This window comes from Corvus cornix, chromosome 23 (genome assembly GCF_000738735.6).
Source record: "Corvus cornix cornix isolate S_Up_H32 chromosome 23, ASM73873v5, whole genome shotgun sequence".
Taxonomy (NCBI): domain Eukaryota; kingdom Metazoa; phylum Chordata; class Aves; order Passeriformes; family Corvidae; genus Corvus; species Corvus cornix.
The window spans coordinates 3788525-3813693 of record NC_046352.1 but is presented as its reverse complement, the minus strand read 5'-3'; the positions used below and the strand labels follow the sequence as shown (position 1 = coordinate 3813693).

Genomic DNA, 25169 nt, shown 5'->3' with positions numbered 1-25169 from the left:
AATTAATTAAAAAAAGAGGAAAAATAATTTAAAAAAGAGAAAAAATAATTTAAAAAAAGGAATAAAAATAATTTTTAAAAAATAAAAAATTCATTAAAAAAAGGAAAAAAAATCATTAAAAAAGGAAAAAGTTAATAATAAAAAACTAAGTTGAAAAAAGGAAAAAAAATTTTAAAAAGGAAAAAAATAAATTTAAAAAAGGAAAAAAAAATTTAAAAAAGGAAAAAAAAAAACCCCCTAGATTAAAACTATTTTTGAAAAGGGAGGAGAGAGAAATGAAAGGATTCCTTCGTAAGGTGGGAGCCGATTTTTATCCCCTCCAGACGCACACGGAGCAGGGAGAGGAGAATTCCCGGCCCGAGGCTGCTCCCAGACCCTCCCAGGGTGATTTTCCCTGGGCTCAATTCCCGTTGCTTTTGTCCCTGCAGGAAAATCCAAGGTTTTGGATGAAATCCTAAAAAAAACCCCATCCAAAATTCGGCGCTGGAAAAGCGGCCGCTGGCGCCGCTCTGCCCCCGTCCCGTCACTCCCAAAGAATATTTGGGATTGGGGAAGGTGGGATCCCCCCTCGCCAGCAGCGGGGCAGCACCGAGCTCGTATTCCCAAAAAATCTGCGGGGAAAGGAGCCGGGTTTGGGGCTGGAAGCTCCGACGGCGTTTTCCTGCCTTTTCTTGGAATTTTTGTTAGGAAAAGATGGTTTGGAATATTTGAAACCTGCGGCTCTCGGCTCCTCCCGCTCCCAGCCAATCCGGACCTCGGGAATCCCAAACCTTTCCCATCCCATTCCAAGGGAAAAACCGGGAATAACCATTCCCAACCCCGGGATCTCTGAGAGGATCTTGACCTAAAATTCCAAGAATTCAGGGAAATCTTTGGTGCTTTTCCCCTCTCTCTCCCATTCCCGGGTCCCGGTGGTGGCACTGTCGGAATTCCGGGGGGGAATTGGATTCACATCAAAGCGATTTGTGGGCAGGAAGAGACCTCGGAGCATCTCCCGCTTTTCTCTGGAGCTGGGGAGAGCTGGAAGTGGAGGAAAAACGGGATCCTGGAGGGGGCAGGAAACTGGGAACGAGATGGATCCGGCCTGGAATGGAAAAACATGGAAAAATCCCCCCCAAAGCAGCAGGAAAGATCCTCCATCCGCTCTCTTTGTGCCAAGAAATTGAGGGAAAACCGGAATTCAGGGAGGAGCAGCGCCGGGGGTTTCATCCCGGCAGGAATCATCCGGGGTTGTTTCATTCCTTGGGATTTTCCCCCCTCCAGGAACACGGCGGGATCCTGGAATTTCCTTATCCACGGGGTCAGGAAGGATTGGGAACAGGGCAATGGAATTTCGGGAAGCTGGGATTTCCCTGGGCCTCAGTTCCCCCTGCAGGGAAGGTCTGGATTCCCAGGGGGGCTGCGATGAGCAGGAAGAAATTCCCATCTTGGAAGCGGCGGATCCCGTGGAAAACGCTGCTGGAACGAGCCTTGGAATGACTTGGATTTCATGGGATCGGAGTCTCCTTCCGCCACCCGGCCAGAAAAACTGGGAAAAAATGGATCCCAAATCCCAGCAGATCTTCCTTCTCTTCCGAGCTCTTCCGACGCCTTCCCGGCATTCCCTGGACTTGGAGGAAGGGCACGGAACGGATTCCTGGGATCCCACCCGCGGAAAATCCCTCAGAAAGATTGGAAAAGAAGCTCCCTCCCAGCCGGATCTTCTGTTTCCTGGGAATTCCGGGCTTTTAGGGTTGGGTTGATTTTCGTAGGGCAGAAAAAGGAAAAATTCCCAAAAAAAAAAGAGAGGAAAAGTGGGAAAAGCTCAGCAGTGCCAGGGAAAAAAGGGATTTTTTGAATTCCCAGCTCCGAGGTTTTGGGGTTTTAGACTCCGAGGAAACCACTCGGAAATGGGATTTGCTCCAGGACTTTTCCTTCGTTGAATTCCTTTCGGCTTTCCCTCCCTGTCCCGGCTGCTCCACCCAGCCCAGGCTTTTTTGGGGATTTTTTGGGAATTTCCCGAGAAAGCTGCGGATTTTGGGGGGTTTTTTTGGATTTATTTCCTTGGCTCCTTCCCAGTTCCTTTTTTCTTTCCGTTGCCGTTTGTTTTGCCCGGATGGAATCTCTGGGATCCCAGGAAATCCCTTTGCTCCCGATGGCACGGATGGATCCCGGCACCCCTGGGAGGCTTTTCCCGGGAGTTTGGCCGGGATTTGGCCGCGGATTCGCTCCGGGAGCGGCGGCGGCAGCGGAGCGTGGGAGGCTCTGAGCGCTGGAACTCGCTTGGATTTCCATGTGGATCCTGGGGATCGACCTTGGAATGGCGCTGGGAATAACGGATCCAGGCTGGAATCATCTTGGGAATACCCCCAGGGAGGGGAATCCCCCTTTCCCTGAACCAGCTTTTCTCCATGTTTTATTTTGGCTTTATCCCGCCTTTTCTCGCCGATGAAATTCCGGAGCAGAGCCATCCCGACGCTCTTCCATCCTGCATTTCTTCCCGTATTTTTTTTGGGAAGTGCTGCCAGCTGGGAACACACACCTGGAACTACCTCAGAGCCGGGGGGGTGGGGGCGGCCCCGGCTCCGCAGGGATCTTCCCGCTGGAGGCAGAATTTTGGAATCACTCCATGGGGGAGGAGGAGGAGGAGGCCGTGAGGAAGGCTCCGGAGCATCCCAGGAGGGCAGTGGGCTGGGAGAATTCCCGAGAATCCCCTGGAAAAGTCTGGCTGATCCCGGCGGCTTCCTGCCCGGGATGGAATTCCTGGAGATTTTTTTGTGGAGGAATTCCTGGGATGTTCCACCAAAACCACGGAAGGGGGATGAGCCGGGGCGGGATGTTCCGCCGGACTTTGGGAAGGCTCTGATGGACCACGGCGGTTCTGGGGTGTTCTCCTGGCCCAGGAGGATTTTGGGATGCTCCAGCAGAGCGTGCGGATGATTTCCGGGATGGTTTCCCAGATGTGGGGAGTGGAGGAATTCCTGGATCCTGGTAATGGGATGAATTCCCAGATCCCGGGAGTGGGATGAATTCCCGGATCCCAGTGGTGGGATGGTTGTCAGGATCCTGGGAGTGGGATGATTTTTGGGATCCTGGGAGTGGGATGGCTTCAGATCCTCGTACAGGGATGAATTCCTGGACCCTGGCGTTGGGATGATTTTTGGGATTCCCCCCAGACCCCGGTGCGATCCTCCGGCCCCGGGATGCTCCAGCCCCTCATTCCCTTGGGAGCAGGGAATTCGGGTGCTGAGGACCCAACTCCACAGTCCCGCTCTGAGGAGAGGAATCCCTCCCGGAGCCGCGGCCTTTGGGATCTTCCGCAACCGAAGGAATTTTCCGGAGCGGTTTGGGAACGGTCTCTGCAAAGCGACGCCAGATCCAGCGGGAATTTTTGGGGCAGGAAGAGAGGGAGCGCCTCTCCCATGGCTGATCCCAGGAAATCGATGGGATTCACCGCAATCAGGGCGGGAATTCATCCCTAAAAATCCGCGATTGGCGCCAGCGCTCCGCGCCCAGCCCGGAATTCCATCGGCGCGTCCGGATTCGCCTCGGGACGGAGAATTCCCTGGAATTCCAGGAGCGAACCCAGCCTTAACCCACGGCCCCACGGCGCCTTTCGGGATGAATTCCAAGCCGGGGCAGCAGGAGGGGAACGGAGGCGATCCCGAGAGCCTGGAACGTGCAGCGCCCACGGAGCCGCTGGGCTCCGGCCCCGGAGCGATCCCGGCAGTGATCCCGGGAATCCTCATCCAGAACCAACCCAGCTGTGTTTATCTACCTCTTAGCCGTAGGGGACTCTCGCTAGGGGCACCTCCCCAGGCGGAGCTTTTAGGGAGAAAAGAAAAATTAAAAATAAAAAAAAAAGTTAAAAAAAAAAAATTAATTAAAAAAACCAAAAAAAAAAAAAAAACAGGAAAAAAATAAAAATTCATCTTTTTCCAAAGAAAAATGTTCCTTAAAAACAACAGCAACAACAACCACCAGGATTTATGGGCTCGCTTTTCCCTCGAGGAAAGTGGATTTTTAGTCCTCTGAAGCTCCAGACCTCACCAGTCCCAACTTCGGGCTGGGACTGATTCTATTTTTATTTTTATTTTTACTTTTATTTTTATTTTTTAAGACTCGATTCCCCCCCTTTTTTTTTTTTTTTGGGTTTTTTTTTGGGTCTTTTCCTCAGATTTTTCCTTCTTCCCTCTCCGCCCCCTCCATCCTCCTCACTCCTCTGGCCTCCCCATTCGGGGCTGGGGGAATCAAAGTTGATTATTTGGGGGTTTTTTCCAGTGGTTTTTGGGGTTTTTTTGGGGTGATGGCAGCGTGGGGGAGGGGGGAGGGGATGGAGCTGAATTTTGGGAGCATCCAAAGGTGCTGCTTTGCTGCTTTTCCCAGGAAATTTCAGGCTCTTTAGGTAAAAATTGTCATTTCTGGGATGTTTTGCCTCTTTGCTGAGTTGTTTTCGCCTTTTCTCCCCCCCTCCCTCTCCTCTGACCTCTCCTAATCCGTGTCCTTCCCTTTTCCCGGGATTAGGGATGGATGTTGGGCTCTGCTTCTTTTCCAGGGAGGATGGTTTTCCTTATTTTTATTTTATTTTATTTTATTTTTGCCACAAACCGCTTTATTTCCACTGTTTCGTTGTGAAAAATAAAGAGCAAAAACAGAGAAAGAAGCAAAAAAACCAACAAATCTGAGTGTTTGTGCGGTTTTGTGGGATTGGGGAGGGGGAAAAAAGGGGGGAAATGGAGGAATTCGGGGGGAAATGAAGAGGGGAGGGAAAAAAATGGGGAATTTAAAATGAAATTCTTGTTTTAAAAAAGGGGAATAGAGGGAAAACGAAAGGGGACTAGAGGGGGAAATAGGAAAATAAAGGAAAATAAATAAAGGGGGAATGGGGAGGAAGAAGTAAAGGGAAGAGAGGAAAAAATGGGAGTAAGAAATAAAGGGAGAAATGGAGAAAAAAGAGAAATTGAGGGGAAAAGAAAGGGGGGGAAATGGAGGTAATAGAGGGAAATTGGGAAATAGGGGGGAAATGGATAAAAATAAATAAAATTGGGAAATAAGAGGAGGAAAGTGGGGAAAGGAGAAGTAAGTGGGGAATAGAGAAATAAAGGGGGAATCGAGTACAAACACATGGATACGCGGGAAACAGAGGAAAACAGAGAAAGAAAGGAGGGGGAATTAGGGAAAAAACCCAGAGGAATAAAGGGGGAAATAAATAAAAAAATCCAAAAATAAAGGTGGGAATCAGAGTGCCGGGCACGAGGAGCGCGGCTGCCGGCGGCGGAGCTCGGGGCTGTCCCAGAGGGTGGAACGGGGCCGGGGCCGGGATTTAAGAGGGGTTTTAGGGCCGGGAATGTCCCGGAATTCCCGGGAATCCGCGGCCGGCGGGAGCCGGGACTATTTACCGCGGGCGGAGGGATAGGGCGGGCGCGCGGAGCCTCCCGGTACACCCAGCGGTCCCATGGTGTAATGGTTAGCACTCTGGACTTTGAATCCAGCGATCCGAGTTCAAATCTCGGTGGGACCTCGCGCTTCTTTTTGCCTGCCCGCGGGGCCGAGGAGGGAAGAGGTGAGGACCGGAGGAGGCGGAGGGGTGGCGGGGGCCGCACCGGGAGCGCCGGGCCCGCACCGGCGGCCGCCGCGCTCCATTTTGTGCGTGGGCGCCGGCGCCTCACGGCGCAGGCGCGGGGGGAAGGCGGTGGGTGGAAGCCGGAGGGCACTCTCCGTGTTCCGCCGTTCATTGGCTGAATGCGATGTCACTCTCGCAATCCTGCATTTCTATTGGCTGGCAGCGCACTTCACCCCGCCTTCCACCGGCACGGTCCGGGGCCCTCCGGGGAGAGTCGCGATTCCGGTTTTCCATCGCTGATTGGCTACCCGAGTTGTCACTCCGAAAAGCTTGCATTTTTATTGGTTGAGAGCGCTCTTTGCACCGCCTCCTCCTGCAGCAATCCGTAGCTCCCGGGGAGTTCGCGCGCTCCGTTTCCCACCGTTGATTGGCTACGCCTCCCGTCACTCTCGCAACATCGCATTACTATTGGCTGAACCATCTCTCTGCCCCGCCTCCCACTTCAGCAGCCGTTTCCCCCGGGAGCGGGTTCGCGCTCTCCGTTCTCCACCGCTGATTGGCTGAGGGAAATGTCACTCTGACAATCCCGCGTTGCTATTGGCTGGGAGCGCGCTTTGGCCCGCCTCCCCCTCAGCATCCCCTCATGGCGGGTTCGAGCCCTCACGACGCGTTGCCATCGCTCGTGGGCGCTGAGCGGCCCCTTTGGCCCTGCCTTAAGCCGCTGTTGTTCCGGCAGCGTCCCGAATCCCCTCAGAGGCGGCTTAGCCGGCTCTGACGCAGGTTTCCAGCCGTTTAACGTCGATTAACGGGTCAATCCCCTCCGCCCGCGGCCCCGTTATCACCACGGATTAGGGGCAGCTCAGGCCCCGGTGGAGCCGATCGCCTCAGGGCCATGACAGGAATGTACGGTTTTATTTTCCACCTAATTAGCCTGAAATTGTCTTGGAGCGCTGGCTAGGAGAAGAAGCAGCACCTTTGGGTGCACCCAAAATTAATTAAAAATTAATTACTCCTACACCCCTCTAAAACCACCACCAACTCCATCAAAAAATAGGATTCTGCACTCCCAAAAAACCCCAACAGAACCATCAAAAACCAGGATTCAGCCCCCCTGTGCATCCAAGTTTTAAAGGTAAAAAACCACAGGATGATGGACTATTAAAAAAATAATGCGTCAGTCACAAGTGGGCGTTTGGGACTGGTTAGGTCTGGAGCTGTAGCAAATAAAGGCCACTTTAGAGCGAAAAGAAAGCCCACAAATTCTACTTTTTGGAGAGTATTTCCTGCAAGAAAGACAGAGGCCGTGGTGGTGCTGGCGGGTTTATTGAGCGTCTGCGAGAAAGAACAAAACCTCCTTGATTTTGGGATTTTTTGGGGGGCCAGGGAGGCGCAGGGAGGGGGGTTCTGCCTGCAGGGGACTGGGGGGACCCCCTGCTTGAGGAAAATCCACTTCTTTATGTCTTGTCCTCCCCTTTTTAGGGTGTCCCCGTGTCTGAAGCGCCTTTGCCTCGTGGTGAGCCCCATGTGGGCGAGGCCGAGCAGAGATCCAGCAGGCAGGAAAACACCGCTCCAGGTGGGATCCAGAGGAATTTCCATGGATTTAAACCAGTCCCGGGGCGGTCTGGGAGGAGGAGGAAGAGTGGGAGAGGGTTGCTCCTCTGGGATGGGGACAGCACCCTGAGCCACTCAGAAATTCAAATCGCTGCTGCTTCTCTTTCGGGGTTGATGGTCTGGGGCAGTTCTGGGAGAGTTTTCCCCAAGATTACGTGGAGCCCGAATGGGGTTTTAAAAAAGCAAAACGTCTCCAAACAACAAACCCCACAAACCTACCCCGCTGGATTCGGAGCTGGGTGTGCCCCAGCTTTTTTCTGTCAAGCAGGGGATTAAATTTGTCTTTAAAGTAACTCGGGAGCAGCAGGATCGCGGCCTAGCTCAGGGCTGGAGAGCCCTGTGGTGCTCCAGGGATGGCTCCAGCTCACCCCAGACACCGCTGGGACACGCTGGCATGGGGCTGGCAGCCCCCCGGGCCCGGTGGCAGCGCGGGGGAGGTGACACGGCGGTCACACGCTGGCATTCCCAAGGCTTTTCCAGAGGAGGAAGCGAGACTGGGAGGAGGAGGTGGGCGGTGGTGGCATCTCCCTCCTCGCCCTGCCCCATCCAGGATGGAATCCCAATGGGAGGGAGGGCGGGCACGAGGGGTGGGCAGCTCTGGGATGTTCTGGGATAAAGGGAACAAAGATCCAGGTCCCTGGAGGGCTCGGAGCAGCGGGATGGGCTGCGCCAGGTGGGAATGCCGAGTGGAGGAATTGGGGAGTGGGTCCTGCCGGGAGGCTCTGCCGGGCTCGGCGGGCTCGGAGCAGACACAGCTCGGTGATTCCATCAACCCCCGCTTGCCCAGGCTGCTAAAAATGCAGAAGTTTTGCTTTTTTTGCTCGTGGGAAACCAAAACTCAGCTGTGAGCCCACAGTCGCCGGCGCTGCAGCGGCCGAAGCTCAGCCCCGGCGGCAGCGGGGGTGGGGTGAATTTTTTTTTTTTTTGCTTTTTTACATGTAATTTTTTCTTCTTTTTCTTCTCTTGCTGTCCTTTAACTGCGCTAGGGTTTGGTTCTGGGTTGCCCGGGGCCGAGGGCAGACTAGAGGGAAAGCAGGATCCTGCCAACAGTCCTGGAGTGCTCACGGGAACATCCCCATGCCCGGCGGGAGCGGGGGGTCAGCTTATGGTGCAGCCTCCCTTCTCCTTAAAGGGGTTCTTGTCCTCGGGAACGCCCTTGAGCAGCGGGTCCTCACCCGACATGGACTCGATGTACTCCTTGATCTCCTTGCCGGTCTTGGAGACCTGCCAGGGAAGGAGACATTCCCAGTCTGGGGCGGGATCCTCGCCCCACGAACCCCTCCGTGCAGCTGGGAGAGGGGAACGGCGCCCAGGGACATCCCACCCGCACCGAGGTGTCCCAAAGCATCCCTGGGGTGTCCCAAAGCATCCCCGGGGTGTCCCAAAGCATCCCTGGGGTGCCACGGACACCTCTCGAGGTGTGGGGCTGGAGCCCCTGGACCCTGGGATGTGGGGCTGGGAGGACAGAGGGGGAGTGCAGGTGCTCCTGCCTGGGTTTGGGGGTTGATTTCAGGTTGATTTCAGGGCTCGGGGTTCTTTCCCTTCGCTTCAGGAAGGAAAGGCACCCTTGGGTGAGAAGGTTACGCCGTGGGTGGAGTGAGGAGCTCACCATCTGCCTCTCGTTCTTCACCTCCTTCTTCAGCTGATCCAGCTCCATCTTCAGCAGCTCCTTCTCTGTCATGTCCTGAGCCATCTTGCCCTGGAGCTGCAGGGGAACAGCTCGTTATTGGGGTTATTGCTTTGTCCCAGTGGGATTGCAGCCCCCCCCAATGTCCCTGGTCAGTGTCCTGGGTCTTGGCAGCATCTTCCCAGCTTTTCTAAGGAATTAAACACATTTCATTTTTCATTTCCTCCTTGTGCCTTTACAGCCTGGATTATGGCTCCTCCATCGCCCCGAGCTCAGCTATTTGCACACCCCTGAAAGTTTTTGGGGCTGTGGAGGTTGGGAAAACCCAACTCTTTTCTCCATAGAAGCCATGGCGCGCGTGCCCCGTGCTCCTCTCCATCCCCATGGATCCCTCGGGACACCACCAGCCCCGGGGAGCTCCGTGAGGAGCCAAAAGTAGGGGGGGAAAGCGGCTCCCGATCCAGGTGGACCCCAAAATTCACCTGGAGGCAGCAAAGCCACTCACCTGGGGGGGCCGGGGGGCCGCCCCTCTGCACCCTAGAGATGCTCAGAGACCCATCCAAGGGGAGAAGCTGCTCCTGCTCAGAGCTGGGGCTCCTCGGGCTCTCTGGGAGAGCAGAGGGAAGCAGATGTCTTTGCTCCTTAAGCTGATAATGGACTCAGGAGCGTAAGCTGGTCAGGTGTTGGGAATTAGCCTCAAAGTCCGGGCTAATCGGGGTGGGGAGGGGGAGGTGGGCAGGAAGGGTGGCCGGGGGTCCGGCTGGGACACCCGGGGAGCCCCCGAGGCCCTGCGTGGGTGGCTGAGCCTGTGGCGTGTCCGGATCCCGCCCGGAGCGGCAGGAATGACCCCTGGGACTGACCCCTGGGGGGTCACGGCAGCTTCCCCCCAGTTTGGGAGGGGAGCTGGGCCGAGGGGAGGTTCGGGGTGCCGCAGGCTCGGCGGGGCCGGCGCTGGGGGTGTGAGGAGCTGGGCCGGCCCGGAGGAAATCCATCATTTCCCTCAGCCTTGCACCACCGGGGCCGCGGGCTCAGGAAGGGCCAGGCCCCAGCGTGGGGGTTCTCCTGCGCAAAGCCACCGGCGTTGGGGACAGAGCCCGGGAGGCCCCAAGGAGGCACCTGGGACTGGAGGAGAAGGAGGAGGAGAGGGTGGAGGGGCTTTCCAAGCACCGGGGAAGTGGGAATTTCCTGCGGCCTCGCCCGTGGGGATGTGAAACATCCTTAGCGAAGCACCGGGAAGGACACACTGTCCCCGCTGTCCCCAGCCGGCGGGGGATGCTGGGCACCTCGGGGGTCGCTGGGCACGTCCCGCTGTGCCCTGCGCGCTGCCAGCTGCGGGGGATGCTGCACGGGATGCACGCGGGGCTGTTCCAGGGAGGGGCACCTGGCACTGGGAGCGTGCAGGGATCCAAGGAACATTCCCTTCCCTTCGCCGTTATCAGCCAGGCGAGGCGCGCAGCCAAGGGCAGCGAATGTTCCCTGCGTTCCTGGACGTGCCCGAGCCTGGCTCAGCCCCAGCTCCCCGGGAGGGCAGCAGCGGCTGGCGGACAGCAGAGCTGTGGGTTGGCATCATTTTGGGGTCGGGATCCTTTTGGGATCGCTCCCCCCGACCCTGCAGCCCCGGTTCCCCGAGACGCACATCCTTCCCCGCTGCCATTCCCAACCCCCCGGGAGCTGCCCCCACGCCCGTCCCTCGTGGGGCCGGGGCCCCGCCGGCTTCCTCCCCGCTGGCCCCCACTTCTCCGTGGCAGGGCGGGGTGTCCCTCGGGGGACGGGGACACCGCGGCGCCCGCGGGCCCTGCGTCAGCACCGCCACCGGCTTCAAAACGCAGCGCTGGGGCGGCCGGGGAGGAAGTGGGAGCCGAGCCCGGCGCGATGTCGGAGCTGGAGCAGCTGCGGCAGCGCGACATCCCCGAGGGCCAGCAGCTGCTGCGCGACCAGCACGACAACCTGCACAGGGTGGCCGAGTACTGCCACAGCAACTACCTGCAGGTCAGGGCACGGACAGGGCCGGCTGAGGGGCTGGGCTGGGCTGGGGGCGATGCCCGGGGCAGCCCTGCGGGGTGGTCCCGAGGGGTGGCTGGCGAAGGCTCTGCCCTCGGAGCTGGGAATCCCCGCTGGCTCCCAGCCCGGCTTCCCGTGCCGCCCTCTGCTGCGTTTTCCTCGTGCCTTGGGTTCTCCTCTTGCTCCACAGCAGCTCTCAGGGCGGGTTTGGGATGGAGGGAGGGTTCCCCAGGGGTTTGGTGCCTCTGGAGGAGCCTTGGGAGAGGGCCAGGGCCAGCAGCGTGTCCTGGGCTGTCACAAGGGCTGGGAGGTGCCACCTGGCAGGGCCTGCACGTGCAGGGCAAGTGTGAAGCTCTGCTGGCACATCCCTCCTCCTCCTCCTCCTCATCCTCCTCATCCTCGTCCTCCTCATCCTCCTCGTTCTCCTCGTCCTCCCTGCCTGGCTCCGCTGTGGGACAGGGGGCAGGAGCTTTGGAGATGAGATACGAAGGAAAACACTTGTTGTGGCCCTCCCTGCTGGGGAGGGGTCCCCGTGTGCTTCACCAAGGCCGTGGCCGTGGCCTTGCTGGCTCGAGCCAGCCCCGAGGCTGCTCCCGAGGGCCTGGACCCCCTGGGGCAGAACCGAAGGGGAAATGCACTGAGCTATTTCAAGAGCTGAGACAGCATCCCCAGCACAGCTGGTGCCACGGCCAGGTGGCACGTGGCCTTCTGCTGGCATGGCCAGCTGTCCGCAGGGGTGGCTGGAGGCTGAGCTGGGCACTCGCTGACCTCCGTAACCTGCCAGAACATCAGCACCCGGGGAGGAATCCGGTGAATCCCCAGCGCTGGGATTCTCCCGCCCGCCGGGTGCCGGTGTGCTGGGCCCAGGGGAAGTCTGAGGCATTTGGAAAGCAGAAGGAAACATCTCCGGTGGCCGTGCCAGGCGGGGAGGGCTCGTCCCACAGCTGGGTTTGTCCCCTGCAGGCCAGTGACAAGAGGAAGGCGCTGGAGGAGACGATGGCTCTGAGCACGCAGTCCCTGGCCAGTGTCACCTACCAGGTCAGCAGCCTGGCCACCGCCTTCCTGCGCCTGCTGGACCTGCAGGCGGCTCAGCTGCGCCAGGTGGAGGCCGACGTCGCCTGCGTGGCACAGGTGGGACCGTCCTCCGTGGGGTGGGCTCTGGGAAAAGGGGTTTGGGCAGCTCCAAGGGGTTGGAGACCCTCGCCGTGCAGTGGGAATGCAGAACCCTCTCCTGGCACGGGGTTGGGGGTTCCCCAGCGCATCAGGAATTGGTCTCTGGGGTGTTTCCTCATCACACACCCAAATCCCAGCGGAGGGAACTGCCCAGGAAACTTCACAGTGGGAGCTCAGAGCATTGGCCTGGCTGCCACACTGTCCCCTTGCTGCTGCCTGGCCTCGTCCTCCCGCAGCTTGGCCACACTGCTGCAGAGTCCCGCGGCCACCCGGCCTCGTCCTGGAGCCTGCTCAGCCACAGGAGGGGACAGAACCCTGGGTCACGCTGGAAGCAGCAGGAAAGCAGCTCAGGGGGCTTAGGAGCCTCTCACATCCCCCCTCCCAGTGCCATTTCCCCCATTCCCTGCCTTAGGAAGGTCAGATCCTCTGTGGTGGCATCAAGGACGTGAGGGCTGTGATGGGGCACAGCAGGATCTGCCCTTTGCCAGTCCTGATCCTCTCCTCCACCCCTTCTGTTACGGGCAGGGAGGGATGGTGGGGCCTGGAGGGGCTGCAGGAGGTGGAGGGAGAGCCTGGGATGGGAGCTCAGGGACAGTGTCCCCTCCGCAGAGGGTGGACATCCACAAGGAGAAGGTGTCCCGCCGGGAGATCGGCTCGCTGACCATCAGCAAGAGGTTCCCAACCTACCAGAAGATCGTGGCCCCCCCAAACCCCCCTGTCCTGGAGCCCTATTACAGGAAACCCCTCAACTTCAGCGTCCTGGACGACATCGGCCACGGGATCAAGGTGAGGCCGGGCCAGGAGGGGGTCCCACAGTGGGCTTGGGTGGGGTTTTTCAGTCCCCAGTGTCCCCAGCGCTGCCCCGAGGGGTGCACAGGTGTCTCAGACCTCTCCTCGATGGAGAATTGGGGTCCGTGCCCTGCAGCCCACTCAGCTTTGGGGGCCTTGCACCCCACAGATCCTTTCCCACTCCAGAAAACCCCCACGGGAGGGGTTTTGGAGGCCTTGCAGCCCCATGGAGCCTTTCCCACTCTGAAAGGTGCCCATGGAAGGGTTTTTTGGAGGCCTCTCAGCCCCACAGAACCTTCCCCAATCCGGAAAACCCCCACAGAACCTTCCCCACTCTGGAAAACCCCCACAAAAGGGTTTTTTGGAGGCCTCTCAGCCCCACAGAACCTTCCCCACTCCGGAAGGCGCCCACAGGAGGGTTCAGAGGCCCCGGCGGCCCGGGGGGAAGTGGTGGCGCGGCGGCCGCGGTTCCCACGGTGCCGGTGCCTCGTGGCCGCCTCCGCAGCCCCGGCAGCGCCGGCTCCTTCCGCTGGCTCCCTGCTCCCCCGAGGGGCCGCAGAGCCCCGGGGGGGGCTGCTTCCCTTGGGTGGGGGTCCAGCCCTGGGGGGCACGGGGAGGTGGTGGGGCAGGCGGTGTCACCCACGCGTGTCCGTGTGTCCCCGTGCCGCAGGACACCAGCACCCAGCTGTCCCGCACCGGCACCCTGGCTCGGAAGAGCACCAAATCCTCGTCGGCACAGGCTGCAGGAACCCTGGGGTGAGCCGGGCCAGGGGGTGGGCATTGGCCTTGCTGTGTCACCGAGGGGTGGCACGTGGGCTCTCTGGGGGTCCCATCCCATCCCATCCCATCCCTGGACTCTTTCCCTGCAGGAGAAGCACCCGTGTCCCCGAGCCCATCCAGCCGCCCGTGGTTCCCGAGGGAAAGCTCTCGGCAGCCTCCTCCACCTCCTCGCTGGTGTCCGTCAGGTAGCGGCGCCGAGGGAGGGTCGGGGCAGCCGCAGCTGCTCGGGGGAGTGGTGGGAAAATGAAGGGTTTGGGGCATTTGCTGCCCTGGCAGTGCTCGTGTCCAGAGCAAAAATACCCTCTCAGGGAGAGGGGAAATGGTGACGGGGAAGGATGGAGAAACGGGACATGGAAGGGCTTTGCAGGGTCTCCTGCAGCACCTTGTCCTGCCATGGGACAATGTCCGTGCTCAGCGTGGGGACAGAGCCAGCCCCACCCTGACACTGCTGCTCCTCCCCCTAGCTCCAGCGGAGCCCCGGCAGCCCCTGGGGAAGGAATTCCTGCCCCACCGCCCCTGCCAGGGCCATCCCTGCTGGCACCGTCCCCTCCAGGGCCACCCCCGCCGCCTGCAGCTGCCGTCCCACCGCCGCCACCTCTCCCCGAGGACCTGCTGCCACCTCCTCCAGGGGACCTGGCTGTGCCCCCCCCGGACCTCCTGCCCCCAGGTGAGTGCTCAGTGCTCCGGGGAGTCACAGGGACAGGGGGGCTGCCTGTGACCCGTCCCCCATCCATTTTGGGGGGTTGAGCCCCTTCATCCCTCACCCGCTCTGGGGGTTTCGCAGCCCCCGATGACCTCGAGCTGCTGCCACCACCATCAGCTGTGCCCGACTTCGAGGACCTGGCCCTGCCACCGCCTCCAGCTGCAGAGGACCCTCCGTGGGCCCCGGAGAACTACCTGGAGAAAGGTACAGAGGATCCCAAATCCCCTGGATCTCCTGGCTGAGCCCCTGCCCACACCCCAGCACGGATGTGGGATGCCCAGCGGTGCCATGGCCGCTCCCGTCCCTGCTCCCAGTGCTGGCCTGTCCCCTGTGGTGGCCTCAGCGGGCTCCACGTCCCCTGTTCTCCCTCCCGCAGTGGTGGCCCTGTACCCCTACACGCGGCAGAAGGACAACGAGCTCTCCTTCGAGCCCGGCACCCTCCTGTTCGTCACCCGCCGCTACTCGGACGGCTGGTGCGAGGGGGTGATGGGCCAGGAGGAGGGGTTCTTCCCCGGGAATTACGTGGAGCCCTTCTGAGCCCCTCACCCCTCACCCCACACCGCGCTTCGCCTCGAAATTTCGGCTTGTGCACCGCTGGGAATGCGCAGGGCTGCGGGGGGCTGGCAGCCAAGCTGGCTGGCACCGCTGGCACAGCTTCCAGAGCGTTCCCCCTCTCCCCCATGCCTCCTCGGGAGGGTTTGGGGCCGGGACACCGAGCTGGGAACGCGGCAGGCAGCCCAGGCTGATCTTAGGATGCAGCCCTGGATGCCAGCCCAGGAACAGAACGCTGGGCACGGAGCAGAGTGGGGACAGCAGCTGCCCGCTGTCCCCGTGGGCTCCAGGGATGATCCAGCCCCAATCCCCCACCCCAGAGGGTCCCCTGCTCGTCCCTGACCCCGCTCTGCTGCTCCAACGCCGCTCCCCAAACTCGCAGCAGCCCAAGGAAGAGGAACAACGTTTTGGTGAGGGTCAGAGCTGTTCAGAGCTGGGCTGACAACCTGGACACAACAAGCTCGTGGTTGCTGCAATACAGAGAGCTCTGCCTGTGTACGTCCATCCGTATCTTTAATTCCATGGCTTTGAGTTCCACACAGTCCAACGGGGTCCGGAGGAGGAAGAACAAAGGAGAGGGGATGGGACAGAGGAGGAACAACTCAGGGCTGCTTTGGTTATTTCCTGCTGGGGGTTTGGGTTCCAAGGGTTTGGAGGACTCAGAGCCACCCTCGGGGGCTGGTAAGGCTGTGGATAAATCCAGGAGAAGCCAACACCAGAGAGCAGCGGATCCTGCAGGTCCCCCCTGCAGAGTGCAATTAGAAGGGGTAATTAATACTGCAGTGGGGAGGGGGGACGTGGACGGGGGGGGGTTTGGCCTCTGGGGAGCCGGTGCCAGAAGTGCCACAGAACCTCCCGGGGGGGCCCAGCTCAGGGGCGATTGTCCCTCCCTGGGGTAGGAGGGGCCTCACACGATCCAGCAAGGACGGGGACACGCCTGGAAAGGGCTCGGGGCAGGGAGGGACCTGCCGGGGACACGGGGACACCTGAGCCCGGGAGAGGAGCAGGGATGGAAGTGGCGAGGCGAGGTCCTGCTCCCCACAGCGGGATGTGGTTCCTGTGCCAGCGGGTGGGAGAGGCTCTGCCACCTTTCCAAAGCTTTCCCGATGCTCCGGGCACGTTTTATCCAGAGAATCAAGTGCCAGGGGACAGTGAACCCCAGTGAAAGGCTCGGCTGCCCGCAGGGTGGGGTGTGGAGGGCCAGGGAGCCGGGATTTCCCAGACCGAATTCCCGGTGGGCTCAGGAAGGGGGAAGGAGCCCGGGGCAAGCTCCTCACGTGGCCAGGAGGGCAGCCAGGCCGGGGGCAGGAGGAAGGATGTGCCCAGCCCACAGGGAAAACCGGCTTCTGGATTTTTAGGAATTCTCTTTTGAGGTCAGAAGGGAAAGGAAGCAACAACTCCACCAAAAAATCCCCATCGGTGCTGGCAAAGGGCGCAGGGTCCGGCCGTGGCCGCGGCTCCGTCACCCCGCGGCAGGGCAGGGAGAGGGGCCGGCAGAAAGTGCTTTATTCACCAGGGAAAGGAGCTGGGAAAGGCAGGGAAACATCCCAGGAGCGGGGCCAAGCGAGCAGTGCGTGCGCGGGGGGCCGTGAGCCCCGGGCTCCCCTTCCCAGCCGCGTGTGGGGCGCGGAGCCCTCGGAGCCGCCCTCAGCACTTCCTCTTGAGCAGCTCCTGCAGGTACCGCGCCACCTCCGTGGCCGACTCCCACGGGACCACGGCGGCCCGGAAGGCTCCAGGCTGCTTCTCCTGGATCTCCTGGATCATCCTGTGCATGGGGTAGCCCTTCCTCGGGAACGCCACGTCCGCCGCCGTCAGAGTCCCGGAGGGGCAGAAATCGTTGGCTCCGTCCCCCACGTAGAAGACGCGCTGGAACTCCACCTCCTCCTGCGCCCTCTCCGCCAGGTATTCCGTGAGGATCTTCCTCTTGCACATGTTGGCCGGGCACTGAAGGCACTTGTGGCTGTGGTAGGGCCCCAGCGTGAGGAAGCCCCGGCGGTCGAAGCTGGCCGGGTTGCTGAAGATCTTGCGGAACAGTGAGCGCACGCCGGCCGCCCGCAGCTTGGCCTCGATGCCGAACATGTTGGCGTCGGAGATGAGGATGACCTCGAAGAGCTCGTGGTGCTTGGAGAGGAACTGGAAGAGCTCGGCCATGCCGGGGGACAGCGGGATGTTCTCGTAGACGGCCCTGAAGTCGGCGGCGCGCAGGCCCTGCTCGCCCAGGAAGGCCAGCACGCGCTGCATGTGCTCGTTGTAGGAGCCCTCGCGGGGGCTCTGGCGGAGCTGCTCCGGCAGCGCCCGGCCCCGCACCACGGAGTCGTCGCTGTTCTCGTCCACGATGGTCTCGTCGAAGTCGAACACCAGCAGGAACCGGGGCGGCCGGGCGCCGGCCATTCCCACGCCCTGCCGGGGGAGGACAGAGCCCGCCGTTATCGGGACGTGGCGGTCACTGCCAGGCCACCGGGCCGGCCCCGCCCCGTGGCCACCTCAGCCCGGGCTGATTAGCCCAGCTGGGCCTGGGGGGGGTTAATCCCCCGTGCCACGGCCCAGCCCGGCCCTAAACCTTCATCCTGCCAGTAAAGGGATCGCTCTGCCGGGCTAATCCCGGCCCCAGGCAAGGAGGTCACTGTGCCTCCGAGGGAGCGGGACAGAGCTCACTGGATCCGGGAATTACCGGGGTTGGGAAAGAGCTCCCGGATCATCCAGCCCGACCTTTGAGCCAGCACACCTGGGCTTGGTGTGGGGACAGCAGCCCAGCCTCTCCTGTGCCACCTCTGCGACAGGGACATGTCCTGGGGCCGCCCTGGCTCTCCCCAGCCCCACAGGTTGATTTTCGCTCCATCCCCCGCTGCAGCTCCCCAGGGATGGGCCCTGCAGCCGCCCCAGTGGGAGCAGGGAGTGGCTGGAGCTGTGCCAGGGAGGGTTGGGTGGGATTTTAGGGGAAAGTTCTTCATCCAGAGGGTGGAATAAGCACGGGAACATCTCCTCAGGGAATGGGCACATTCCCGAAGCTGCCAGAGCTCCAGGAGTGTTTGGAGGGATGCACAGGATGGGATTTTGGGGCGCGCTGGCTGATCCTCGGGGATCCCTCCCAGCTCAGGATACCCCACGAACCCAAAATCACCGCAACCCGAGCCCCCCGCTCCCCTCGGCCCTTCCCGGCTGCTCCAGGGTGGAGTTTTGCAGGATGGGGAGCCAATCCCTGCCCTCCCCGAGGACAGAGGACGTGGCAGAGGTCACCTGGGGACAGGCAGGGGACAGCGGCACTGACCTTAAACAGGCATGGCAGCCCCACGCCCTCGCAGCACCTCCTCATGGCGGGAGCATCCCCGGCCGGCACCGCGGGCTGAGGGCTGTGAACCACAGAAAAGAGGGAATGTGGTGAATCCTTGGGGTTTTCTCTGGATACTCCCGGGCTCAGGACCTTTTGTTCCAGGAGAGAGGAATTAAAGGAGAGCAGAGCTCCCGCTTAATGCCTCTGATCCCTCCTAATTCCCCGTGAGGGCAGCGGGGGAACAGCAGAAAAACCCGGGAACAGCGAAAAAACCCGGGAACAGCAAAAAACCCGGGAACAGCGGCCCTGCTCCAAAATCCCCGATTTCCTCCCAGCTAGAGTAACTAGTTTGGGGTGTTCCTTCTGACGGAGCGATTATCCTGGAATGACACCCGGCAGGATGTGCCAAGGCAGGGCCCGGCTTCCAAACCCGGAATTCTGCCGACCCCTGATGGTCCACGGTGAGGGGAAACCTCCCAGAAAATCACCCTGATGGCTGGGAATTCAGGAATATCCCACTGGGAATTCGAGCTGAGCACCGGTGATTTGTCACCAGCCCGGCAACAGGAAGAGTTCTGCACTGAAGGTGATCTGTGGGGAATTTGGCTGGATTGGAGCCCGGCTTCCAACTATTTTGGGCACAAACATGATCCATGACTCTGCTGAAATAAAAAACCGCGGCTGCAGCGGCACCTGGCACAGGGAAACGGAGCCTGGGATGAAACCTGGGCTGGAAATCTTGGAAAAATCCCTTTTGGTGAGGCCTGGAACCACACACTGGAGGTTTCTTTGCTGAAAAACCCATCTGAACTTGAGGGTTTATTTACAGACATCATCTGGAGCCAAATAATGCCACAGCCAGGCTGGGAGCGGCTTCCAAAGTGGGAGAGACGGAAAAAAATGGGATTAAACATGAAAGAAGAGCTGGAATTATGGTCCCTGCTTGGTCACTGCCAGCAGGGAGAAAATAATTTGGGATTGAGCCTTAGAGAGAGTCCGTGGGGCTGAGAGGCAGGGAAAGAGCCCTGGGGTGGCTGGGGAACACCGGGGCAGGGACACGGGGAGCAGAACTGCCCCGAAAAGCTCCTCTGGGCCCAAGGGATTGGGATCTGTGGAACGGGAAAGGCTCCCAGGACAGAATTCCCCTCAGCAGAGCTCCTGCAGCAGTTCCCCCCTCCCCGCATCCCCCAGCTCTCCCTGGATCGATCCCGCTGCTCCAAATCCCTGGAAAACTCAACCGGAGCCTCCCCATCCCGGTGTCCCCACCTCGACTCAGGGCAGGACAGAGCCCAGCGGGGCCATTCCTACGGAAATTCTAAGGAAAACGCTGATCCATGGATCAGCTGGACAATCCCAGCCCCACCTCCCCGCGGGAGCTCCGAGCATCCCCGAGATGCGGCTGCAGGAGCTGCTCCTGCTCCCCCAAAACCGACCCCAAAACCGCGATGAATGAGATCAAAATGGGCCCTAAAAGCGGAGCCGGCGTTATTTCGGGATTGAATCCCGGCTGGGATTCCCAACGCCGGCCCCCGAGGGCTGCGGGGCACCCCACAAAACCCCAGTGCAGCGCTGCTCTCCCCTTGGGATCCGGAAAAGGAGATCCCAATCCAAGAAACCAGAGCTCAGGCAGCCCGGCTGAGCCGCGGGGTCTGGAATTCCCGGCTCCACCCCTGATCCTGCTCCCACGGGAGGGGAAAAAAATCATTTAGGAAACGTCCCGGACCTGAATGAATCCACGGACACACCCGGCCGGCCCCTGTGGGGCAGCGGGAAGGGAAATCCCGGCGGGAGCGGATCCCTATTTTCCTGCTCCGGGATGAGTCAGCCGCGCGCGCCTTCCCGCAAAAAAAAAAAAAAAAAAAAAAAAAAAAAAAAGGGATTTTTCCCCTTTTTCCCCTTGGAAAGAGAAGCAGCCGCACTTCCCTCCCCCCCCCCCCAACTCCCCAAAAAAGCGCAGCCGGAGCGTCGGGACAGAAAATAAATGGGATTTTTGCTCCTTAATCCCATCAGGGATAAAGGTTTCAACTCCCCGAGTTTGGGATGAGCGTCGGAAAACGCCTGGGAAAGCCGGGAACTGCTGGGAATCGTTTCCTGGCGCGGTTTATCCCCCGAATTTCGGGGCTTTCGGCCGAGGGGGAAGGGCCGGAGCCTCCCCGCGCCCTCCTCAGCTCCGCGATTCCCAGAAATCGGCACCGTCTCGCCCCGCGATCGGGAGAGCCGGGAAGAGCCGAGCCTGGGAATCGCGGGATACCGGGAGAATTCCCGGGGCGGCCGCGGGCTCCCCCCGGCACTCTCTGATCTTGCCCGGCTTGGACGTTTTTAACCCCAAAGATGATTTTGGTGCGTGAGAAATAGTCGGGTTTTTTAATGAACTCAAACCCAACTCGTGCCCTCGAGCGAATTCCAGCTCCGGGGCAGAATTCCCGGGAAACCGAGAGGGGAGAATTCCCGGGAAACCGAGAGGGGAGAATCCCGCTGCCCCAAAAGCCGAGAGGGGAAAAGGTCCCTTTGCAGCAGCGCCGGGACCGGGACGCGACTCCACCGCCGCAGGAGCTAAACCTGACCCCGGCTGCTCCGCGGCTCCGGGAGGAGGGAAAAGGAGGGAATTCACGGCAAATCCCTGGATTTCGGAGCGGTCCCCGCCAGCCCCGGCCCCTTCCCGGGCTCCGCGGCTCCGGTTCCCCCCGAATTCCCGGGAACGGGCACGGGCAGACCCTTCCCGGGTCACCTCGGGTTACGGGGCCGCTGCGGCTTTTCCCGGTGTTTATTTTTCCTTCCGGGAATCCGCGGCGTTACCGCAGCCCCGGGCTCCGCTCCCCGGGCTCCGCTTCCCCGGGCTCCGCTCCCCGGGCGCCCCGAACCGGCCGGTTCGGCCCCAAAACGCGGCGGGGAGGGAGCGGCGCCGGTTTGGGGCACCCAGCCCCGCACCCCGGATCCCGCCGTGGCCTCTCGCCCGGTGGCACCGGGCCGGCAGCGGCTCCGGTACCGGCACAGCCCCTCCCCGAGCTCCGCGGCTCCCCCCGCTACCGGCGGGCTGAATCACGGCCGCCCCCTCCCCGGGTGGCATCTCCCGGTACCGGCAGCAGCCGCAGCGGAACCGGCAGGGTCCAACCGGGCGCGGACCCCCCGGTACCGGCAGGAGCCGCCCCGGTACCGGCAGGGTCCAACCGGATCCGCACCCCTCGGTACCGGCACCATCCGATCCCGCAGGGTCCGATCGGGTGGGGACCCCTGGTACCGGCACCATCCGCTCCCGGCAGGGTCCGGCCGGGTGGGGACCCCGCGGTACCGGCAGTGGCGGATCCGGCATCTCCCGGTGCCGACACCCGGCCCCTCCCGATACCGCCGCGGTGCCGCCTCTCGCCTCCTTACCGGGTCGGAACCTGCCGGGAGCGCCCGGTCCGCCCCGGTGCCGGAGTGTGCGGGGGCGGCGCGGGGGCAGCCCGGGCTCGGGGCCGGTGCCGCTGCCGGTTCGGGGCCGGTGCCGCCGCCGGGGCTGCCGCGAGCGCGGCCCCTTTAAAGCGACGCCACCGGGGCCGCGCGGAGCCGCCGCAGTGCGCCTACGTCATCACCCGCGCAGCCAATGGCGGCGCAGCTTCCCCGCCGCGGAGGGGCGGGGCCAGCCGAGGCCACGCCCCCTTTCCGAGGGGCGGGGGGAGCGCGCTCCGCGCGGGTCCCTCCGGCCGCCCCCGCTGCGCTCCCAAAAGTTGCCAAATCGGGAAAAAAACAACAAAACCCCCCTTTTCCCCCCCGCACCCCCCCCAATAACCGCTCCGGTGTTGTGTAATTGAAACCGTCTGCGGAGGGGTTCTGCCCCCAAAGCCAAGCGAGGCGCTGCGGCTCTGAGTGAGAAAAACGCCCGAATTGTCCCCAAAATAAAGCCGGGGAAGGGGGGGGGGGGCGGCCCCACCACGCTCCGTGCCCCGCCCGTCCCCGGCCTCAGCCGGGCGGGGAGCGGTGGCCACGCGCTAATTTTGGGAGCCGGGACAGGGAATTGCAGGGTGGCCGTGCCAGGGCAGCGCCCGCGGTGTCCGCGCCCCGCCCGGGGCTCCGGCGCTGCTCCGGCGCTATCGCGGGGGCTGCAGGAGGCGCCGAGATAAAAATACCCGGGCAGCGCCCTCGGAGGGAGGGGAGGCACCGGCTCGGCCTTGGAGACGCAGCAAAGAGACCAAAAAGCGCAGCAGAGGTTGGGGTTTTGTGCTGGCTTTTAATTAAAAGTGTCCAAGAATGGAAAGGCTCAAACAGGATTCCAAAGGTCTGGAAAAGCCGCGGGTTCCGCTCCGTGCCAGGGCGGCCGCCCTGGGAGTGCCACGTTGTGCCTGGGCCGGGGTCAGAGTCCCTAAAGCTGGAAATTTCCCTTCTTTTGGTAAAATTCCGTCCCAGAGCAGAGCTCGAGGCGTTTCTGGGACCTTCCCGGGCTCCCCAGTGCCAGAGGCGCCGACCCGGCCCCACGGGGCCGCCGGCCTCTCCTGGGGATTGTCAGGGAATTCTGTCAGGGAATTCTCTCAGGGAATTCTTTCATCACCTGCTCCCCCCGGCACTCGCCGGCTCTGGGATGCGCTCCCCGCTCCCCGGCCCGGCGGGGGCTGCTCCTCCCGGGGATTTCCCCCCTCTGGAGCCGCTCCAGCCTCGCTCTCCGCGGGGCCGAGCGGGAGACTCCAAAGGGCGAATTCCCCACGGCCTCCGGCCCCCTTCCCACCGGGATCCGGCGGGCAAAGATCATCCCAGGCTCATCCCAGGCTCATCCCAGGCTCACCCCAGCGCCAGGAGTTTGGCAGGGGCGCTCCCGGTGATTTTCCACTGCGGAGAGCCCCGGGAGCAGGCGAGGACAGAGCCCGGGATGGGCGCTCCGGGCAGCTCCTGAGTGGCCGCGGGAGCCTCTTCCCGGCCCTTGGACTCGCGTGGATTCCCCCGAGGCCGGGACAGCCCCGCGCTGCTCCGCCCTCCCCAGGTTTGTCCCGGATTTTGGGATTGCGGCGGCGCTGTCCCCGCGTGTCGCTCCCGCCCCAAAGCAGCAGCCCAAAGGTTGGGAAGGGCCCGGCAGATCCGCGGGATCCAAACTCCCGGCGCTGGAGGTCTGGGGCAGTTCTGAGGGAATTGAGGCTTCCCCTCGCTCCCAAGGGAATTCCTGCGGCTTTCCCAGCCCATGGATAAGGAAACTTCCAGCTGCAGCCAGTCCCCTCCTGCCCCACACAAACAATCCCAAAATCCCGGATTTTAGAGCGGCACATTCCTGGAGGCCGAGTAAAATTCCATGATCGATGCGAGGGGAAAACCCTCCGGAGCTGACCAACGAGGAAAATTCCATTTATCCCGCGGGAGTCCCCCCCGCTGGGGACAGCGGGCACGGGAAGGGCCCAGGGCTGGAGCCGAGGCCTTCCCGAATTCCCCAAATTCCCCCCGTGGATCTGGGATTCAGTCAGGGCCCATCGGGAACCAAAGTGTTTTATACAGAATCATGGAATGGTTGGGGTGGGAAGGACCTTAAATCCCATCCCGGGACAATTCCCACCATCCCAGGGTGCTCCAGCCTGGCCTGGGACACTTCCAGGGATCCAGGGGCAGCCACAGCTTCCCTGGGAATTCCATCCCAATATCCCAGCCATCCCTGTGCTCTGGCCCTGGATCCCATTCCCTGTGTCCTGCCCTCCCAGCCCCTTTTCCTGCTCTATCCCTGCTCATGCTCTGCTCCACAGAACTCGCAGAAATCAGGGAACAGGGAACAGGATGGGTTTGATCCCTCTGGAGGAGCTTCCCGGCGGCGCAGCCCCATCCCCGCATCCCAGCGCTTCCCTGATCCCGCCGGGAATGCTCCTCCTTCCCATGGACACGGGGCAGCCTCTGGAAAAAGGTTCAGAAACCTGGGAATTCTCCTTCTGCTGCCACTCCTCCACCGGGAACGGCACCTGCAGCACAACTGGATCCTGCACGGACTGACGGGGACTCTGGAGCTGCTGAGAAATTTGGGAAAGCTGGAGAAGGAACTCCCGGGATCCGCCCCTGAGCATTCCCTGGGGGAGCTCTGCCCAGGCACCGCTGCGGCACTTCAGAGGGAAAACAACGGGAAAATGGGAAAACTGGAGGGAGCAGGGAGATTCCTCCCTGCGAGGGGCTGGGATGAGATTCCCAGGGAAGCCCCGGGATCCCTGGAAGTGTCCCCGGCTAGGCTAGAGCACCCTGGGAGCGGGGAAGGGGCCCTGGATGGGATTTCCCCTTCCCACCCAAACATGCCGGGATTCCCCGGCGAGGAATTACTGAGGAACATCGGGAACGTTCCCCGGTCCAGGGAGTCGCTCCTGGAGCGATCCCGGCAGCTCCACCGCCCTCTCCTGGCTCAGCCGCCCCGAAACGTTCTCCGCAAGGAAAGGGCTCGGACTGAATCCCAAACCCTCGGGAAGGAGCTCCCGGGGACGCGGGAACAGCGCCGAGCTCGGAGGGCGCCGATCCCAGGCTCCAGTGAGGGATAAAATGGGAAAAGAAAGTCAAAAAAAGGTGGGGGGAACAAAATAAAATGGGGGGGAAAGGCAAAAAATGGGAAAATAAAGCAAATAAAATGGGGGGAAGTGGGGAAACAGGACCAGAATGTAAAATCCCAGTGCAATAATCCCAGAGCGGGGGAAATGGTTCTGCTGGAAGGGGGGAACGATGAGCCGGGACAAAGTTCAAATCCCTGGGGCCTGAGGGGCGCAGGGATTTTCCCTCCGGACAAGGGAAAGCCTGGAATGCTCAGCCTGGAACGCTCCTGAGCTCCCGAGCCTGCCTCAACTCCGTTTAATTCCCCCCCTTTAAAAAATACAATTTAAAAATTCCATTAAAACCTCCCGAGGCTCAGGAAGTCCAAAGGGAGGGAAAACCCCGGGAGAATCCCGGCCCTTTTCCCAAACATCCAACCCCAAACTGGGAGAATTTCATTTCAAGGACCCAAATCAACCTTTAATTTCATCAATTCCGTAAAAATCACAGAAGCTCCCGTTCGTTGTGCGACAGGTGCAGAAAGGAGGGAACACCCGCACAGATCCCTCGGGGTTTTCCATCCCCGTGGAATTCCGCGGGCGCAGCCAAGATGAAAACGGAACAATTAAGAAATCCCAGCTTTGGATTTCCTGCATTTTTAACCGAA

At 61.1% G+C, this 25169-nt stretch overlaps 3 protein-coding genes and 1 non-coding gene across 5 annotated transcripts; 2 read left to right on the top strand and 2 right to left on the bottom strand.

Annotated features, from left to right (window-relative positions):
• Positions 1–5428: 5428 nt before the first annotated feature.
• On the top strand, positions 5429–5500 carry TRNAQ-UUG. Its single transcript has one exon. It is a non-coding gene; the product is annotated as a tRNA-Gln (tRNA).
• Positions 5501–6846: 1346 nt separating this feature from the next.
• On the bottom strand, positions 6847–9418 carry GNGT2 (G protein subunit gamma transducin 2). Its single transcript, XM_039564639.1, has 3 exons — positions 9286–9418; positions 8763–8858; positions 6847–8377 (listed from the first exon to the last, which is right to left on the bottom strand). The coding sequence occupies exons 2-3, from the start codon at positions 8844–8846 to the stop codon at positions 8252–8254; spliced, it is 210 nt and encodes a 69-aa protein (XP_039420573.1). The 5' UTR covers positions 8847–8858; positions 9286–9418; the 3' UTR covers positions 6847–8251.
• Positions 9419–10564: 1146 nt separating this feature from the next.
• On the top strand, positions 10565–15276 carry ABI3 (ABI family member 3). The gene is made up of 8 exons (XM_039564636.1): positions 10565–10769; positions 11745–11912; positions 12564–12740; positions 13414–13499; positions 13613–13708; positions 13988–14190; positions 14308–14430; positions 14603–15276. The coding sequence occupies exons 1-8, from the start codon at positions 10653–10655 to the stop codon at positions 14761–14763; spliced, it is 1131 nt and encodes a 376-aa protein (XP_039420570.1). The 5' UTR covers positions 10565–10652; the 3' UTR covers positions 14764–15276.
• On the bottom strand, positions 15275–21525 carry PHOSPHO1 (phosphoethanolamine/phosphocholine phosphatase 1). 2 transcript variants are annotated; one of them, XM_039564637.1, is made up of 3 exons: positions 21422–21525; positions 18047–18128; positions 15275–17178 (listed from the first exon to the last, which is right to left on the bottom strand). In XM_039564637.1, exons 2-3 carry the CDS (start codon positions 18089–18091, stop codon positions 16426–16428), a joined length of 798 nt encoding a protein of 265 aa, XP_039420571.1. In that variant the 5' UTR covers positions 18092–18128; positions 21422–21525; the 3' UTR covers positions 15275–16425. The 2 variants fall into 2 exon arrangements, with proteins under 2 accessions (XP_039420571.1, XP_039420572.1); XM_039564638.1 differs by having other exon boundaries at positions 18047–18199; positions 21422–21509.
• Positions 21526–25169: the final 3644 nt, after the last annotated feature.